Here is a 20,832-nt window from a genome sequence, read left to right as displayed (position 1 = left end):
AACTTTGAATCGCTGAAACAACCAAAATATTAATTTTCTAACCAAAAAATTTTGATGGATGATTTTAATAGCATATAAACTTTGTTATATCAAAAAATCATGATGCATGATAAAAACCCTTTAAAAGCTCATTTTAAGGATTTTAGATAAAGATTGATATAAAAACAATCCATGAAAACTTTTTTCACCTTAACCCCTTCACTTCCGTACCGGTCAAATTGACCGGTGGCGCGTTAAAACACGACTTCGCGAAAATAAGATCTCCGTATCTATTTTATGGTAGCATGAAGGTATATAAACTATGTATCATCTTCTTGGAAATTTTCTCTACTTTTAAAATATTTAAAAAGATTATGTCTTGATTGCCGGTATTTAATCGGTTTTACGTTGTAAAGACAAACGTGACTGTTTGAAAATGGCGTAATTTTCCAAAGCAATTGCCGATTTTCCGAACGATTGACATTTTTTTCCTGATTAACTTTATAAAGAAAGTATGGTATATTCTTAAAGCATATTTTCTCTGCTTTTAAAATATGTAAAAATTATTGTTATTACTTTAAAGTATATTTTTAAAACAAGAATTTTCTTGCACTTATGTGTTTTTTCTCGATTTTATTAGTAATGTTTAAACAAAGCTCAGTTTTACGTTTATTTATGTGTTGAAATAGGGAAAACAAAATAAAGCTGGTAAAAGTAGAGAAAATTTCCTTTCCAACAAGCCCTTACAGCCCTTCTTACGCCCAGTATTTTCTTAATTACGATAATTTGAATTTGTGACCTTGGCATAGTTTTTATGGAAAAATCGGTCAATATTTACCTGTAACGCCAAGGTTGACATTGTTGCGTCTTATTCGAAACAACAAATTCTTTTATAAGACTTTTTTGACCATTTAAATAGATATTTTTTACTAAAATAAATGCACAATACAAAAAAAATAGATTTCAAAAAACAAATATTTACTATCGTTCTGCCTTTTGTGTAAAATGAAATGTTAATTTATTCATCCACATGTAATGATGTAAATTTCATGTAGTTAGTCAGCCCGCGGGCTGACTAGTTGGATCCGGGCCACAATTAAAGGGTGAAGGTCAAATGGCTAAAACGTAGCACATGTAGGAAATTCATATGCCTCCCTTTCAATGATAAAAATAAAAATAGCTCACATGTTTTAGATACTTTTTGGGTATAAAATAAAAGTAGAGTGTCTAAAGTTTACAATGATATGCAGCAAGGTGCATTTCAAGCAAAAATTATGCCTAGAAATATGAATTGAAAAAAGCATTCATTTGGTTTGTTTACACTTTTTTTGCCAAGCGAGAGCTATCCTGAGGTCATAACGTCAGAAGTTTATTAATAACCAGAGAATTCCACATTCAACCCCCCTATTTCTGGATGTGAATATTTATCTGACACATTGCTCTATCATGTGGTCAAAGATATTTTGGAAATGAAGATTTTTAAAAAAGTTACAAAGAAAATAAAACACATGTTTTTACTATATAAGTCTATATGTAAGCTAATTGTGGTCCGGGTCCTTATGATATGGTACGAAGAAGTTCCAATGCGCTTGCGTGACCTGGAATTCTGGGAGTGGTTCTGCAGTAAATCACGCCTGCTAATTTTATTTCAGTAAAATCAATATAGATTGTAAACCAACAAATCCCTATTAAACACCAAAGTAATCTGTAAATTTAACTCAAAAAAGGAATTTCCCGATGCTTATTTTTGTATAGAAGGTTTCAAAAGTTAACTGGTTCGCAGTAATTTAACTGGTTCGCACATGATCATGTGTTCTACGCAGCGAAGCATACAGTTGCTACTGTTGGATGAATTTAGTGTTTGACGCGTAAATTGAAGCTCTTTTATAGCGAGCGCAGCGAGCGTCGCGAAGCGACGCTCGCGAAGCGAGCTCAATAGACTAACGTGTATGAACAGAGGAAATTCGGATTGAAATCTGTACATACGTCAGCCAAATTTTTCTGTGCAACATTCCCAGAATTCCTGCACTACCCAATGTCCTTTGCGCGAATAAATCAAAAATAGTAAAAAAATTAAAGGAACATTGTTTCTTACCGAAATCTTAACGAAATGATTTTGCCTTACCTTATTCAAAAGAATACCCCCATGCCACAACACCGGCCTTCACCTTGCCCTTCGGAAATGATACAAATGACGTCACCGGAAACTTACGAATTTTGACGAAGTTATGTCGGTTGCTTCCGTGAAACTCGGAAAACATAGCAACATGGTGGCTAAAACATAGCAACAACTTACTTGAAAAGAACGGGCAGTGTCTATATGCACGACCGTCGTGCACTTACTTTTTCAACGGCTATTCGCACGACCGTCGTGTACATAATTTTTCAGTGACTATTTGCACGACCGTCGTGTATATAATTTTTCAGTGTCTATTTGCACGACCGTCGTGTTTATATATAATATTTATCAGCTGTTCGCACGACCATTATATTTCTTATTATGGCGTTCGTTTTTTCGTACCCAGTTAAGTTCGGCACGCAGTAATTAAAGCCCCAAAAGCCTTTTGGTAAGAAAACATCGCAAAAACTTTCTTTCATGATGTTAATTTATACAATAAAATGACATTTAGGTCCAATGGACAGATCGTTGTAATGTAAATCTGTTTCTTTTAGAACTACCCATGTATTTGTATATATATATAAACAAGTCATTTTAATAAAATATTGACTTACTATTTTGGTAGGCCTGGGTTTACCCTTTCCACCTCAACCCTTATCCCAACAATTAACACGAGCCAGGGCGCATTTGATAAGCATTTTCACCTACTCTAGTACTGAATTCTTAATACACACTTTTATAACGGTAAACCAAAAACTTGTCATAAAACCTTAGTTTTATACTGTTATACTCGTGAAATTTCAAAGAACTGCGAACGATAGTATTGTTCTCCCGCCTACCTCCAAGTCAATTTTCAAAAGTTAACATATTCGATGAATTTTTTTTATATTTTTTATAGATAATTATATGGATTTTCATAAAACATTACTTATTTGGGAAAACAAAAAGAGATAACTCTAAAATTTTGGTAAAACTTGTGTTTTTTTACTATTGAAATTAACGGAAAACGAAAATATTTTTAAAACATCTCCCCTCCCCCCTTGACACAAAAAATTCCTTTTTATAGGTTATATGGACTGTTATTTCACAAATTCATACCAAAGCTTTTTGTGTGTCACGGGGGAACATATGTTTATTGACAAAAAACGATTAAAAATGCTTATTTTCCACCAATTTCAAAGCAATATACAACTGAAACATTATATTTTATTGAAATATTTATGTTTTATTCATTTGCCTAAAACATTAGAAAAGATATAAGGAACATTTAATCATATCCAAGACTATTTCAAAATACGGTGATGCTTGAAACTCCGATTTCAATGGAAAATATCGTCTATCCCCCTTTTTTCAAGAGCTTGAATTATGGATAATTTACTGTTATGCGCTGGTATTAGGACGATTTATCAATTACCATTGAACTGTTCTTTGTATTAAACAAAGATTTTATGGCCAAATTGCTATTCATATTGAATTAATTGGTTCCAAAATGTAGGCGGGAATCGAGAGTTAGCGTGCGTGTTTCTATTATTTGAAGATTTTTTAAGTTGTGTATTTTTTTTCTATGATTTCTTTACTACTTTTAAGAAATATGTAAGATGTCATTTCAAGAGTTTCATTGTTATACCTGGGTATGAAAGGAAGTTAGTCACATGATCAAGTCCTATAATGCCAAAAGGTGCGATGATGCGATAGTGAAATGCATGGCCTATCCGGATTCCATACATTTCCCTTTTAATTCTTGAGTCGTCTGTAAGATAGCTATGGCTCTTTGATTCACTGTTTACATTTATTTTTTTTATTCATCAATTTGATCATCGCTGCAGATCGAGAATACCGTCAGCATATATGTGCGAGTGTATGCACTCTGTGGGTCAAGGACCGAAAGAAGTATGTAGGAGGTCCGAGGATATAACCCTGGTAGTAACGTAACTGTTATCCCCACCTCCCCATCCTCCCTCCTATCATCGCGAGCAAGTGTGAAAGTTATTGTCTATACACTTGGTGATCCGCACTTCTCTTTTACAATGGATGGCCAAGTGATCACCCCTCTTTCCTTTATTTTTTGGGTTTCTATTAATCTTCATTATTTTTTTTAAAATAAAAATTTGTTTCTTTTTTATGGCTCATAAACTGCTTTATTTACATATTTATGAAACAGGTAGTACGATTCGGTTGCATTCTTTGGCACACTTGAACATTGAATACCATCCTTGTGCTGGTGCGTCCATATATTTTATACATGTATGTAAAATAATCAATTATAACATATCCATGAATTTCAAAGCTGTACCGTAAAAAGAAAGGGATGTGAAAAGAAATGACTGTGGACTGTGGAGTATCATTGAGATGTTGAACACACAGGTTGAGCAAACGAACACCTTACGATCCGTTATTTTTGGAAGTGCATATTGTCGTTTACTAATTATTGAATTAGAAATTCAAATAATGAGTACACGACAATTAATAAAAGACAATATTATTAAGTCATGAATTTGAGCAGGCATATGATATAACATACAACATTTTATCTTAAAGTTAATAAATAAATTTTAAAAAAACAAAATGTGATATATTTAAAATATAACGTGATATGTTGCGCGCTGAAATTGGTGCGAATCGTCCTGGTGCGAACCATCTCGGTGCGAAACAGAATCGGTGCGAGACATCCCGGATTCGTGTATACAATATTATCGTCGTGTGCAAATCTCTGGCATATGCGATTGCAATTTGCACGACGGTCGTGTAAATAGATTTTTTTCTAACCTATGTGCACGACGGTCGTGTATATATCTCAGCAATTTGCATTAGCTATTCGCACGACGGTCGTGTAAATAGACTTTCTTTACTATGCGCACGACGGTCGTGTATATATCATCGGCCAAAAGAACGATTTAATGCAATCTCTTTTCCATAAAACTAGCGTTTGCATCCTAAGTCAACAGAACTTTTTATCTGACGTCATACTTTCGTCACTTCAACGGTTCGGGTATTTCCGATTTCTTCCGAGAAGTTTGGAATCTCGATCCCGATGCTTGGGAAATGATTTCTTTTTATTGTTTTGTTTTATTCTTTTTGCTTTCTTTTTCTTGAATGATAGAAAGTACATGTGTAGGTTTATGATAGTAAATAAACTGCGCTCGCCCCAACGGTTACACCGTAAAACATATTAAAATATATTGAAAGTATTTTTACTTATGTATTTAAATCTACAGTTCAAATATTGGTTTATTACATATTTTTAGCTTTTCAGTTTTTACTGCTTTTACTTTCGTTTTCACTACAAATCATTTCGATCCCGATGCTAAATAGTAGACAGACTTGTTAAGTCATACAACAGATACTTCGGAAAGAAAACACAACTGGCTAAGCTTGCTCGTTTGTTGCCTCCCGCTGAAATTAGAGAATATCAATTTCAGTCTGTCTGTCCGTCCATCTATAGTTCTGTCTGTCTGTAACACTTTCACTTCCCCGCAATATTGCGTGAAGTCTTTGAGCTATTGTAGTGAAATTTTACACAACTGTTTACACCTTATATGGCCTTTGGAAGACCCTCTTGATTTTGAGGTCAAAGGTCAAGGTATTAAATTCAGAAATTCTGTCTCTTAAACACTTGTTTTCGCGCGATATCTCTATAAGCCATTGAGCTTTTGCAATGAAATTTTATACCACAACTCCCTATGGCCATATATATGGCGTAAGGAACATGAAGGAATACCCCTGTGTATTTGGAGTTCAAACGTCAGTGTCATAAAGTCATACTTCTGTGTGACTCTGTGTAAAACTTTCATTTCATTTCTAGTCAATATCTCAAGAAGGTTTTGAGTTTTTGCAATTAAATGTCATAAACCATAATTCCCTATGGCCCCGCCCTGGACCCCCCCCCCCCCCTGATCTGCGCATGCTTTTTTTTATCCGTAAATTGGCTTGTTTTTCATATTCTACGCAGGCGCGTAGCATCGTTTTTGGAAGTGGGGGGGCCAACCTGAGAAAAATTTTTTTTACTTACCTGAAAAAGTTGACAAGCAAAAAAAAAAAAAAAAAAAAAAAAACCAAAAATTTAAAGTTCCCTGAAGTCGAAAATCCTATTTAGTGGGGGGGGGGGGGGGGGGGGGGGGGGGGTAGTGGCTAACTTTTTTCAAGACCAACTATCTTTCAATTCAAACTTTTTGGGGTTAATTTTCCTATAACACTACCCTTTGCTGAAATGTGGGGGGGGGGCCAACCTTCCTTTCAGTAAACATTTTCTATAGTAAAGGTAATGTTGGGAGAAAAAGTGGGGGGGCCTGGCCCCCCCTGGCCCCCCCTGATACTACGCCCCTGCTACGACCTGATAATCTAGGTTGTGGCAATCATATTTATGAATTAATAGGTTTATTATATTATAAGAGGCCTGATAAATGAATTTGTAGGTCTAAGTAATGTTTGCTTTATTTCAATTCTACTTTTTATGAAAAAATTTTAAGCCAAAATTCAGCTAGTTACTAGTAAGTCAAATGACGATAGCTAATAAACTAAAAAAAGTAGAAAAAATATTAAGACGATGTTTTAATTTTAGTGCCCAACTCTGCTACTGATTAAAAAATTGTTGAAGGCATTTTTTCAGTTCTCTATGATTCTTTAAAACATTATCACAGAGAAGAAAAATCCACTGGCTGACTCTCTAAGCTTTTTTTAAAAGCTAAACTTGTGATATACAATGTTGAGAAAAATTGTAGCCTAAACGTCGCGATCGATCTTTACTTAAAAAAAAATCAGATTTTAATATCGTTGTATCTTGTTATACTGTACACTTAATTTGCAATTTAATTAGATCTATATTGGCACGAAATTTAACAATACAAAAACTCGCATTTATAAATAAATACGACTCATCACTTTATGAGTTGATACGAATTGAAATAACCACGTGTTTCCGATATGGCAGTAAACAAACAACATGATGGTGATCCGAAATCTGAACGTCAATTTTCATGATTATTTCACGACGAAGATCATCACATCAATGAATAAAATAATACGGACATGCCTTTGGTATTAGCAGGTGAGAATACGTGTATATTGACTGAATAGTTTAAGTTTAAAACGCAATTAGTTCACGTTCAAAGGAAAACTAAATGTACACGTACTATAAATAGATCTTCATATTTCAGTGTGCATATTTCGTATTGTTCAGCCAATTTTGTGTTGCTTTTAAACTTTGATGCTATTGACAATCACTCGAAAGTTCAAAGTAAAATCAAAGTTGCCATAGTAAAGGATAGTTGTTTTTAATATGTGTGTACCAGTGTGTACATGTACCAGTTTCACATTGAATTTTTAGGGTGCTGGCACCATATGCAACAATAGATCTACTTTCATCTGTGAATACCCACTTGCTAAGCCCACCATGAACTACGAAGGCCAATAATATGTAAGGACAATTAACAGGTAAATTTTTGTTTTGGTATTGAAAATTTCTGTATTTCTAAATTTCAAAAAATAAAGTCTTATTTCATTTGTGTCATTCTCATGATATTGCATTCATACAAGTTTATTAAAACATTTGATTTAATTATTTCGAAGAATAAGTGTTTGAAACACATAATACTTATGATGCTTGATTATTCATACAAACACATTATTTAAACAAGTAATATCTATTTGAATGAATGCCGAGATATGGAACAAGCTGTTTTTATAGACTGCTGTTGTATTTCCAATCTGCATAAAGTATGTGGTTAAAATTTCCATTTTCTAAATTTTTCAGACACTTTCCAATTATCGTACATCATATACATGGGTGGTCAAACTCACTGGATGGTTTATCAACACTCCCATGCTCATGAACAGCCTTGCCCCAGGAATTTTGCCCTGAAGTAACATTGCAGTCTATTGTCTCCATTCTTTTTACAACCCTGGCAGCATGCAGGTATGCAATCTATGAAAGCCATGAAGGGACATAGAATTTTAAAAAAATTATAAAAGTAAACCGAGTTCTCGATTTATACACTCCGTTCTCTCGGATTGACAGTCTTTCATAGCAAATTGCCAATTCATTCTCACAGATTATCAATTTGTTCCCTCAAATTACTCTTAGTTTAAATGATACATTCCCTCGGAATATAAACCCTTCCCATGATTTCATTAACTAAAAATTATTTATCTGTACATATCGTATATGGTAATACCCCGTACATGTTTAAAGAATATAATATTGTAATATTTTACACCCTACCGTACCTTTTATTACATATTACGGTCCAAAATGAGAAAAATACATGAACATTTTCAAATCCATATGCTAGCACTGATATTTGTACAACAAAAAATCTTAGAGGTTTTTGTGTTAAGTGTATATTAGAATAATTGAAAGTCCTAAATAGTAAAAGTGAATATGGGTCCTGTGTAATCATAATAAATAAATATATGTTGAATTAGTTATGAAAGAGGTTGGAAATGACCGGTTGCTGAAACAAAATAAATAGAATGCACAAATTGATTATAATGGTTGGATGTATCTGTACATATATGTAATGAAATTCAAGAGCACAGATTGCCAAAATCATAAGACTGACATTGTAACAAATCGAGATCTCGAATTATTAATCTGTGAAAACGAATTACTAGTATGTAATTCGAGATCTCAAATTATGAATCAAGGGGGCGAATAAGTAATCCCTAAGATCGGATTGTGTAATTCGAGATCTCGAATTATAAATCGAGGGAATGATTTAGTAATCCATGGGATTGGATTGTCTAATTCAAGATCTCATTTTTTACTTTTTTGAAAATTGATGTGTCCCTTCATGGCTTTCGTAGCAATCTAATTAATCTAATTAAAATTAGATCTTCCATCCACTGCCAGATTTTTTTATATGTTTCTATAGCTTAAACAGAGGCTTTAGTCAGATTGCCATATATGCTATTTGTTTTAGTTCAGTAATTTTACCATGATGGTTTACTACAAGGTTGTTGAATTATCAGTCCTGATACATTGACTTAGCTATATCATTTAACTACTTGAATCACATAATAAATACAATATTAACTTTAAAAGGAAAATCAAATAAATGTAGTAATTTTAGCATTCTTAATTTTATTTATAAATGTAAATTCATATACACAATGACATGTATCTGTTTCAAAATATATAAATCTTTTACAGGATAGAAGCTGATTACTTGTACTTGACAGCAAATAATAATGTCTTGGACAAGTCAAAGAATTTCCTCCAGTCTTACCAAGAAATGACAGTTGATCAAAGAATGGTGGACACAAAGTAAAAGTGCTCTTCAACATTGTGTTGAAGATTTCAGTCTGACTTGGAATTCATCTTGCAATATTTCTGGATTTGTATATTTAAGGAATAACTGTCTTATTTTTCGAATTCATGAAGTGATCAATGGATTGGCTTGTGTGATAATTTGCATAAACGCCGAAGGCGTTTATGCATAAAATTATCACACAAGCCAATCCATTGATCATCATGAATTCGAAAAATCTGACAGTTATTCCTTATATTTACATGCTTTGATTCCGCCAATCCACGGGCTCCAAGCCTGCTTCTCTCTAGGTGTTGTCCCGCCCTGCACGTGGTTTTTTTTTTTTGGAACTGCGCCAAGACATTCATGAGGAAATAAATTACATTTACAATTGGTAATTTTATCTCGGACAAAGACATTGGAAATGTAAATATTTGAATATAAACGTCACATTTTCAACATATTGACTAAACAGTTTTGCATTAAATATTGCCAATGCTATGTATTATTATTATTTACCTCCAAGATAACATGTCAAGTCTTTATTGTACCCCTTAAGCTCTGTTATACCAGAAAAATCTTGTAATGAAATCAATTAGTTTATTTTTTCTTGTTAGATTAAATCCATGAAAATAAAGATTATTTTTAATGGCATCAAGAGAATGGATTTTTTTGTTTAACAAAAAGATTGTATACATGTTTTGCTAGGGGTTTGTAAAAAGCAGACCAGAATTCTTTTCTTGCAAATTCTGTTGTTTGCCATTTTTATCATGTCAAATATTAAATGTTTTATCCATGATTGAAGCATTTCAAAATTTATTTTTACTTACAATTTAAAGCAGAATTCTGTACTGATATGACCTTGACCCCCTTAAGAACAAGAGTCAAGGTCAATTTTTAATGCAAAAATGTTATTTCATCTTTATGGCCCAAATCTTGCATAAAATATCATGAAATATACAAAAAGTGTCGAGAATGTGTCCAGAATGTGAAATAACAAACATGTATATAGCCAAAAACTTTAAAAAGTTGTTGCTTAGCAGCCAATTAAAGGTCATTAAACAGATATTTGAACTAATATGATGCATGGATATTGCAGCTCTGATCCCTTCTTGAGAGTATATTCAGAATTTTCCATTTCAGCATCCATTGTGTAAAATTATGGCAAGAATATTGAAAAGTGTTGAAAAAAATTGATGAAACTTTTGCACTTATTTGACCTTTGACCTCCTAAAAATAGTTCTAATGAGGTCAAACTTTAAGACAATTTATCTGCTGTTCATCCCTTGTAATTCTATGACCTCACATCTAACTTTTATATGTGCTGGGATGCATAAATGTGTCTAGGATGAGTAATAAACGAAAATTCTTGCCCGAAAATCAAAAAATTCTGGGTTGCTAAGCAACCGCTTTTAAGTAGTTATATGCAGAATTGAAAAAAAAAGTTTATATGTTTCATGTAGTACAGTATCATGCTCTTTTGTGAGTATATTCAAAATTTCCTATTTCAACATACATCAAAGTAAATATGAAATATACATTTTTTGCATTTGAAGATTAAAAAGTATAAAAAAATCCCATAAAATGTTGCACTTCATTGACCTTTGACCTCCATTTTTACTAATAAGGTCAGTTGTTGAGTATCTGAATAGTCATAAAATATCATCTCTAAGACATTCCCTACAAAATGGTATGCAATATACCTAGCTTTCTCCTTGAATAAAAAAGTTGGAAATAATTTAATAATGTCATATCAAAAAGTCTCCAGAATCACCTAAAATGTGCCGGTAGAGAAAGGGTTAAACAGCCTCTATTTCTGTAAGAAATATAAACTTTTGTGGCCAAATTCTATTTTGCCTATCGGGGTCTCAAGGTTTGTTAACATAGGGGGTTTCAACTCAAGGCTTTTTCTATTTTTTTTCTATTTGCCTCTTTTTGGTCCCGTAGAATTCCTTAGCAAAGGATTTTTACAAATATATTTTCAAAATGCAAAAAAATCACCGCTTCGGAGTTGAAACCCCACATGGTACTTAACCGGAACCCCACGTGTCCCTATACACGGTGACTAAGATCGCGGATCATTAACTGGCAAGATTGTAAATATGCAGCTTACGTCATTTCAAACCATTTAATGACAGACAATGAAATGGGCGGGTTCAATTCGTCGCGGACAGCCGAGAAAACATTGGATAGAAAATCAAGTTTGAAATTCATTTTCAATCCACTTGAGCCTGTTTTCAGAAACAGAGTAAAAACTGTAGAATGTATATGACCCAAAATACAATTTCAATTCCCAAATACATGTTGGTTGAAATTTATATTGACCTGACTTTATAGCCTATAATATAATCTTAAAGGACACTGGTAAAAGTCATAGAAGACATAATTATATTATATGATGACAAGAGCCTTTTCAGCTTTGTCTTCAATGAAAAATGTTTGATAACTTTCTTATTTATTTCCAAGAAAATGAATTTCAAGTCACTGAATCACAAGACTTTACAAAAATCAACAGCTTAAAAACTTACGACTTTTCCACTTTATACACAACAATTCCCCATGACAAATTAAAATCCAGGCTTTTTGATATCATTGACAGCTGCTTCTTCAATAAAAATGGAACTCGTAGATTTACTTACCTCGTTATTGGTCATTTGCAAAATTATTTTGTTAAAACAGATTCTGATTGCACACATAAGTACTCTGAAGTTGACATCAAAAAGATGCTTGAGTTTCTGATTGACAATATCTATGTGGATTTTGGAGACCAGGTATTCATTCCATTGGAATTCCAATGGGTACAAATTGCGCTCCGTTATTAGCAGACTTATCTTTAAATTCATATGAAGCAGAATTTATGCAAAATCTTATGCATGAAAAGAAGAAAAAACTTGCTGTTGCCTTCAACCCAACTGTTAGATATATCGACGACGTATTGTAAATTAATAATGATAATTTCCATTCCTACGTCGATACGATATATCCAGGTGAGCTTGAAATAAAAGATACCACAGAGTCCGACACTTTTGCTTCATACTTGGATATTTTACTTGAAAAAGACACTAATGGTAATCTAACAACCAAGCTATATGATAAACGTGATGACTTTAACTTTTCTATCGTCAACTTCCCTTACTTATGCAGCAATATACCTTCATCAACTGCATACGGAGTATATTTATCTCAGATGATTCGATACGCAAGAGCATGCTCTACGTATGAACAATTTCTTAAACGAGGTAAATTATTGACAAGCAAGTTGATGAAACAAGAATATCAACAGTCTCGTTTAAAGTCATCATTTCATAAGTTCTATGGTCGATACAATGACCTTGTCAGCAAATACAATTTATCATTGAGTCAAATGCTGACTGACGTTTTTCATACCGATCGTTAGTCCATTATTTATACACTGAATTGACGACGGATTTTTTCCGTTATTTCCTGATCATGACAACGAGCACACGGCGGGTGTGACCGGTCGGCAGGGGATGCTCACTCCTCCATGGCACCTGATCCCACCTCTGATGTTTCGGAGGTCCGTGTTTGCTCTCCTATTATTTTGTATATTGTTTAATAGACTTTGAGATTGAATACTGTTCGTTATCTCCATATCCTTCTTTCAAACTAGAATTTCAATTCAATATGTTTTCTCGGCTGTCCGTGTACTCGCCCATTTCATTGTCAATCATTTAATGTTTTGATTGTAAAGCAGATAGAAATCACATAAGCTGCATATTTCCAATCTTGCCAGTTAATGATCCGCGGACTTAAAGGTTGTCGGCGGACTTTTTATGCACCCGGATCGATAGATCCGAGGCGTATATTGTTTTTGTCCTGTCTGTTTAAGGCCCGTCACACCAAGCTGCGTTCACACGGAGTCACTACGGCGTTGTTAAATTTTTAAAATCGCCGTGGAATCGCTGGAAAACTGCACAAATTTCTGTAAAATTTTCATAAGATGAAGATGTCACGGCGTCCCTACGGCGACGGACGCGATCCTACGGCGATCTCACAGCGTTATACTGCGTTCCCACGGAGATCTCTCGGCGATTGACTGCGCTTCCGCGGAGTTTTCACGGCGCGTTAGGAGTTTTCATCTCGTGTTCACGGCGTTCTCACTGTGCTGGCTGCGTTCACAATACGTTCTATACTCATTGACTTAAATTCTTAAGGAATGTAAAACATTTTTGTTTAAGATTCAAGTTACACGATGAAAAAACTTCAATCTAATTATGCCAAGAAATATTCTTGTTGATTAAAATGTTCTATTTACATAATTTAGTACTTAACCCCTCTCCCTCGGAGCAGGGGTTTAATGAATCGACAGATTGATGAACAATAGATGATTTAAAAAACTCATTTGAGCTTTTGACTTATCTAAAAAGGAAAAAAAAAATCATTTATCACAAATGTTGTTGTTTACCGTAAAAAAAATCATCACAACTTATGTCATTTACCATAATTTAAAAAATCTGGCTTAAATTTCTACATGAAATGAGACAATATATTTTTTATTTGACAGCTATTTTTAACAAAATCAAACATGAAGCTAATTATATTGTATAAATCTTTTTTATTTTATTATCCACAATTTGATTTAAACATAAAATCAAAGTAAGTCACTATTTTTGAACTAAAAATAAAATTTGAAAGATGGTACATTTTGAAGCTTCTTCCATTTGAGATTGGAATTTTACTTGTATTCGTATTTTGTGTGATTCCCATCATTTAAGTAATTATACAAGTCAATGGCGAACTTCCTTTTGGTACTTCAAGTTTTTAAAAAGTTCCTTGCAACCTTAGGCCAATCTGGAAACATGACTTCATTCACCAGGCCTTTGCTTCAATTTGCGAAAAAGTATTTTTAAAAAAATCATTATACATGTAATAAGTATCATAATAAAAAAAAATGTAGTTTATTTTTTTGATAATTGCCTTCATGTATGAGATGAATTGGCATGATAATAATGGGTAGTTTGACATTAGAGTCGTACCTGTCCTCTTCCACGTCCGCGACCCCTCCCTCGACCTCTTCCCCGACCCGCCACTCCAGGGTTAATGGGTCTTGTTTCGCTCTCATCCTATATGTTAATAAGGGGGTCATTGACCATACTATGAACCAGAGTGACTTCATAATTCATTGTAAGATTATTTTAACAAGAGGCCCATGGGCCACATCACTCATCTGAGCACTGTGGCTGGGGAAAGAGGTGAAAAGCTTAAATGCATATGTGGTCACGACCTATCTTTAAAAAAGGAGGGGTTATGATTTGAAGTACTTTGAATCTACACTAACTAAAAATGATTAAATATTCCTTTGACATACTGTACACTACCCGAGAATACTTCCATTTAAATATGACCAGTCATGGCTTTGTTGTTCTTTAGAAGTTCCTTAGAAGAAGATTTTAAAAACTTAAGATTTTTCCTATATATTTCCTTGTAAAAATTATTTGACTTTCCATTGTGGCCCCACCCTAACCCTTGGGGTCGTGATTTAAACAAATTCAAATCTACACTACCTGGGGATGCTTCCATTTAAAAATGATTAGTTATGCTCTGTTCTTTTTCAGAGGAATATTTTTAAAAACATTTTTCCTTATGTTAAACTTTGATCGTCCAGTGTGGCCCCACCCTACTCCCGGAGGTCATGATTTAAACAAACTTGAATCTACACTACCTATGGATGGTTCCACATAAATATGACCAATCAAGGCTTTGTTGTTCTTGAGAAGTAGATTTTAAAAGATTTTTCCTAATTCCTATGTAAAACTTTGATCGTCTATTGTGGACCCACACTACCACCGGGGCTCCTGATTTGAAGAAACTTGAATCTTCAATACCTGAGGATGCTTCCAGATTAGTTTCATCTTTCCCGATATGGTGTTTCTTGAGAAGAAGATTTTTCAAACACCGCACCAAACTTTTACTATTTCTTAATTATCTATCCTTGAAAGAGGGTGGGGCCCTTCATTTGAACAAACTTGAATCCCCTTCAACCAAGGAGGCAATATTGGTGCCAGTGAATCTGGAGAAGAAGTCAAAATGTTAAGTTTACAGACAGACGGACAGACAAACTACTGACAAAATGTGATCAGAAAAGCTCAGTTGAGCTTTTGAATCAGGTGAACTAAAATTGTCACTGTTTGTTAGACTAACATTATGTGTTTTTCTTGGGGGGGGGGGGGGGAGAACAAATGTTAAAAACTATCGCAGACATTTTGAAACCAATATCTTTCAAGAGTATATGTATGGCCTGAGCCATTATAAATCTGGTGTTCTTCATCAGATTATTTCCAATACATGTAAATTCCAAACTTCTGTAAAATCACTGAACAAATTTCATTGAATTTGGAAAATAACATTTATGGGTGAAGAAGATTAAAATTTGTGAAATTCAAGACCCCCACCTCCCCAAAAAGCCTTTTGACAAGGCAAAAACTATAATATATGAAATTTTAGCAATCTCTTTAACCCCCCCCCCTTCCTAAGGAAGATTTCTAGTGATTTTGCAATGAGGTAAAACGTTAAAAAGTAGCAAATTCAAATATTCTGTCTGTTTTAACACGTTCATTTCTGTGCGATATCTCTAGAACCTTTGAGATCTTGCAATGACATTAACTCGCTATGGCCTAAGAAAGACCCCTATTTATTTTTAGAGTCAAAATTAAAGGTCAAGGTTGTAAATTCATACATTGTGTGTGTGTGTGTGTGTGTGAGAGAGAGAGTTAAATTTCATTTCGGGTGATATCAAATGGAGCATTTGAATAATTGCAATTAAATTTAATACCATAACTCCCTATAGACCCGCCTGCCCTACTTAAAATGTCCCCCTCCCCCTTTCAATCCATGCATGCATTTCTTTTTACCATAGGCGGGGGACACAAATTCTGTGAGTTAGCTTCTTTTATAAATATATTTATAAATTTAAGGATTTCTGACTCAGTAGTTCAGTTAAGTGTTCGGTTGGGGTACTAATGCACAGCCTTGAATTTTCATCATGACTATTTTCTAAGCATTTTCTTTTAGACCAGATTTTCCAAATTCATGCTTGTACCTTATTGCCATCTCCTGTTTTCTTTTTCATATACCTGCAAAATAAAATAAAAGTATAAAACTATTTCTTTTAGAATATCTCTTATTGCATTATTCTAACTGTTGATTCCATTAAAAAAATCATGTAATTGAAAATAGAACACAAAAATTCTCAATTCGCATTATTTTTTTTTATTTATGGCAATTAAACTACTGTAAAAGTTAAAACTTTGATGAAGTGGAAACATTGAATAAATGGATTAATTTCTTATAATAATTATAATAATAAAGTTTCCACTTGTCTACTTTTACTTTTCTGCTAAAAGAGATCATTAAATAAATCACAGATATAATTATTAAATTTTGAGTCACTCAACATATTAACATTTTCACAGTATATGAAATTCAAACAATTAATACAAAACTTTAGAACCTTGGGAATGTGAACTTAGAATTTTATGATTATATTAATTGTAACTTTCAAGTTTTGTTAGTAAAGGATTAAGAATTGAGAGAGAGAGAGAGAAGGTTTGAAGGTTGACAGGTTCTAAGGTGCTGTAAAACATTTTATTGATAAAACCTGGCACACAGGTTTAAATGATATACATTTACATCATGTTTATCATATCCACAAGGTTTGAAAAAAAATAAAAGTTTATCGATGGACAAAATGCCTACAGACAGATAGACAGAAAGATGGAAGGATAGATGTATCTGATAGAAAGCAAGATTATCTTCTCACATTTTGTAAGCTACAAAACCAATGACCCCAAGCACAACCAGGGCGCAGATAATTCCGATGGCCACTCCCCCTCCTCCCCCTTCCGACTCCTCCTCTGTTTTAAATATCGGCTGTAAAGTAGGTGATATGGAGCCAGCGTCTTTTTCTTCTTTACCAACTGCAAAATTTACTTTTAGTTTTGAGATAATTTCAAAGACTATGGTATAAACAGCAAGGATTTAAAATCGGCATTATTAGCAAAGGTGCATATTAACTTCCATCGTTATGATGGAAAATAGAAAATTTTATTTGTGTCAAAGATCTGTGGTAAATGATTCATTTTTAGCTCACCTGAGCTGAAAGCTCAAGTGAGCTTTTCTGATCACCCGGTGTCCGTCGTCCGTCCGTCCGTCCGTCTGTCTTCCGTCCGTCCGTCCGTCTGTAAACTTTTCACATTTTCAACTTCTTCTCAAGAACCACTGGGCCAATTTTAATCAAACTTGGTACAAAGCATCCTTGGGTAAAGGGGAATTCAAATTGTTAAAATCAAGGGCCAAGACCCCTTCCAAGGGGAGATAATCAAGAAAATACGAAAATAGGGTGGGGTCATTAAAAAATCTTCTTCTCAAGAACCACTGGGCCAAAAAAGTTGAAATTTATGTGGAAGCATTCTGGGGTAGTCTAAATATTAAATTGTTAAAATCATGACCCCCGGGGGTAGGGCATGGCCAAAATAGGGAATCCAAGTTCTACATAGAAATATATGGAAGAAATCTTTAAAAATCTTCTTTTCAAGAACCACTGGGCCAGGAAAGCTGAAACTTATATGGAAGCATCCTTGGGTAGTGTTTTATTAAATTGTAAAAATCATGACCCCCGGGGGTAGGGTGGGGCCACAATAGGGAATACAAGTTTAACATAGAAATATATAGAACAAATCTTTGAAAATCTTCTTCTCAAGAACCACTGGGCCAGGAAAGCTGAAACTTATGTAGGAGCATCCTTGGGTAGTGTAGATATTAAATTGTAAAAATCATGACCCTCGGGCATAGGGCGGGGCCACAATAGGGAATCCAAGTTTTACATAGAAACATATAGAACAAATCTTTAAAAATCTTCTTCTCATGAACAACTGGATTAGAAAAGCTGAAACTTATGTGGAAGCATCCTTGTGTAGTGTAGATATTTAATTGTAAAAATCATGACCCCCGGGGGTAGGGCGGGGCCTCAATGGGGAATCCAAGTTTTACATAGAAATATATAGAACAAATCTTTAAAAATCTTCTTCTCAAAAACCACTGGGCCAGGAAAGCTGAAACTTATGTGGAAGCATCCTTGGGTAGTGTAGACATTAAATTGTAAAAATCATGACCCTCAGGCGTAGGGCGGGGCCACAATAGGGAATCCAAGTTTTACATAGAAATATATAGATCAAATCTTTAAAAATCTTCTTCTCAAGAACCACTGGGCCAGGAAAGCTGAAACTTATGTGGAAGCATCCTTGGGTAGTGAAGATATTAAATTGTAAAAATCATGACCCCCGGGGGTAGGGCGGGGCCACAATAGGGTATCCAAGTTTTACATAGAAATATATAGAACAAATCTTTGAAAATCTTCTTCTCAAGAACCACTGGGCCAGGAAAGCTGAAACTTATGTGGGAGCATCCTTGGGTAGTGTAGATATTAAATTGCTAAAATCATGACCCTCGGGCGTAGGGCGGGGCCACAATGGGGAATCCAAGTTTTACATAAAAATATATATAGAACAAATCTTTTAAAAAGATCTGCATCACCCAAGTTACTCAGGTGAGCGATGTGGCCCATGGGCCTCTTGTAATTTGTATTTTAGTAAAAAGAGAGTTTTGCATATTAAAAATACCTTGAAACCCTACCATGATAAATCATTTCGGACTATTTCATTGTTAGGTACAAATTATTGTCATTATACATTGAATAACTCAATCTTATCTGTTTAATACTTTTATTGCAAAATAATACTTGTGTGATCTCCAAAGAAATCTTTTTTTATTTTGTGCCGTAGGACTGTACCCTGTACATAATAAAATCTTTATTTTTTCTATATTTTATCAGAAAAAATGAAATGTACTTATATTTTATAAATAAACATTGGCTGAAAAATTCATCTTGGTGAGCCCGTTTTTTATTTTTTTAAAAATGCTTTGTCCACCATTTTACCAGGCAACTCACAATCACCATTTAAAAAAAAATCATATTCCAATACTGTAGTTTCCTTATTTTTCGCGAGTACTTTTTATCGCAAATGGGCTCTACAACAGCAAATCACGGCGGGAATAAGGATTCGCGAATGGACGGTTGATCAAGAGTTTTAACATATTTCAGCACCTTAAAAATAAAGGCGAATAATTTAATTTCGCGTTTGGTGCTTCTCGCGAAATTACGTGATAATTAATTCCACGCGTATATTTAGGAATCTACAGATACATGTACTAAGATATCATCAGTATTATTGTACAGCCCTATCCCCAAAAAATGTGGAAGAGCATGTCCAAGTCTATTCAATCACATTGTAATCGATTAAAATACAATATCTTACCCATACACTTCATATACCTTATAGCAGGTTTTTTTAAGCCTGTGTTAAATTCTGCATATTGTTTGCTGAAGGTATAAAGTTGGTTGACACAGATCACAGGTACTTGTGGACAGGACCCCCCCCCCCCTGATAGAAAGCAAGATTATCTTCTCACATTTTGTAAGCTACAAAACCAATGACCCCAAGCACAACCAGGGCGCAGATAATTCCGATGGCCACTCCCCCTCCTCCCCCTTCCGACTCCTCCTCTGTTTTAAATATCGGCTGTAAAGTAGGTGATATGGAGCCAGCGTCTTTTTCTTCTTTACCAACTGCAAAATTTACTTTTAGTTTTGAGATAATTTCAAAGACTATGGTATAAACAGCAAGGATTTAAAATCGGCATTATTAGCAAAGGTGCATATTAACTTCCATCGTTATGATGGAAAATAGAAAATTTTATTTGTGTCAAAGATCTGTGGTAAATGATTCATTTTAATTTGTATTTTAGTAAAAAGAGAGTTTTGCATATTAAAAATACCTTGAAACCCTACCATGATAAATCATTTCGGACTATTTCATTGTTAGGTACAAATTATTGTCATTATACATTGAATAACTCAATCTTATCTGTTTAATACTTTTATTGCAAAATAATACTTGTGTGATCTCCAAAGAAATCTTTTTTTATTTTGTGCCGTAGGACTGTACCCTGTACATAATAAAATCTTTATTTTTTCTATATTTTATCAGAAAAAATGAAATGTACTTATATTTTATAAATAAACATTGGCTGAAAAATTCATCTTGGTGAGCCCGTTTTTTATTTTTTTAAAAATGCTTTGTCCACCATTTTACCAGGCAACTCACAATCACCATTTAAAAAAAAATCATATTCCAATACTGTAGTTTCCTTATTTTTCGCGAGTACTTTTTATCGCAAATGGGCTCTACAACAGCAAATCACGGCGGGAATAAGGATTCGCGAATGGACGGTTGATCAAGAGTTTTAACATATTTCAGCACCTTAAAAATAAAGGCGAATAATTTAATTTCGCGTTTGGTGCTTCTCGCGAAATTACGTGATAATTAATTCCACGCGTATATTTAGGAATCTACAGATACATGTACTAAGATATCATCAGTATTATTGTACAGCCCTATCCCCAAAAAATGT

General features: G+C 34.0%; 1 protein-coding gene across 1 annotated transcript in view; it reads right to left on the bottom strand.

Moving 5' to 3' along the window:
- Positions 1–14,008: 14,008 nt before the first annotated feature.
- Positions 14,009–20,832, bottom strand: part of LOC134247341 (uncharacterized) — a 46,828-nt gene continuing 40,004 nt past the window's right edge. The window contains exons 13-18 of the mRNA XM_062729715.1: positions 19,831–19,987; positions 19,677–19,741; positions 17,123–17,318; positions 16,403–16,436; positions 14,340–14,426; positions 14,009–14,186 (exon numbers count right to left, since the gene is read on the bottom strand). Coding sequence (XP_062585699.1) covers positions 14,169–14,186; positions 14,340–14,426; positions 16,403–16,436; positions 17,123–17,318; positions 19,677–19,741; positions 19,831–19,987 — 557 coding nt within the window. The 3' untranslated portion in view covers positions 14,009–14,168. The remainder of the gene's footprint in view (positions 14,187–14,339; positions 14,427–16,402; positions 16,437–17,122; positions 17,319–19,676; positions 19,742–19,830; positions 19,988–20,832) is intronic.

Source organism: Saccostrea cucullata, unplaced genomic scaffold (assembly GCF_032062105.1).
Source record: "Saccostrea cucullata isolate Sc308-1 unplaced genomic scaffold, CSIRO_AGI_Scuc_v1 ctg39, whole genome shotgun sequence".
NCBI classification, from domain to species: domain Eukaryota; kingdom Metazoa; phylum Mollusca; class Bivalvia; order Ostreida; family Ostreidae; genus Saccostrea; species Saccostrea cuccullata.
This window is presented reverse-complemented; position numbering and strand designations above follow the sequence as displayed.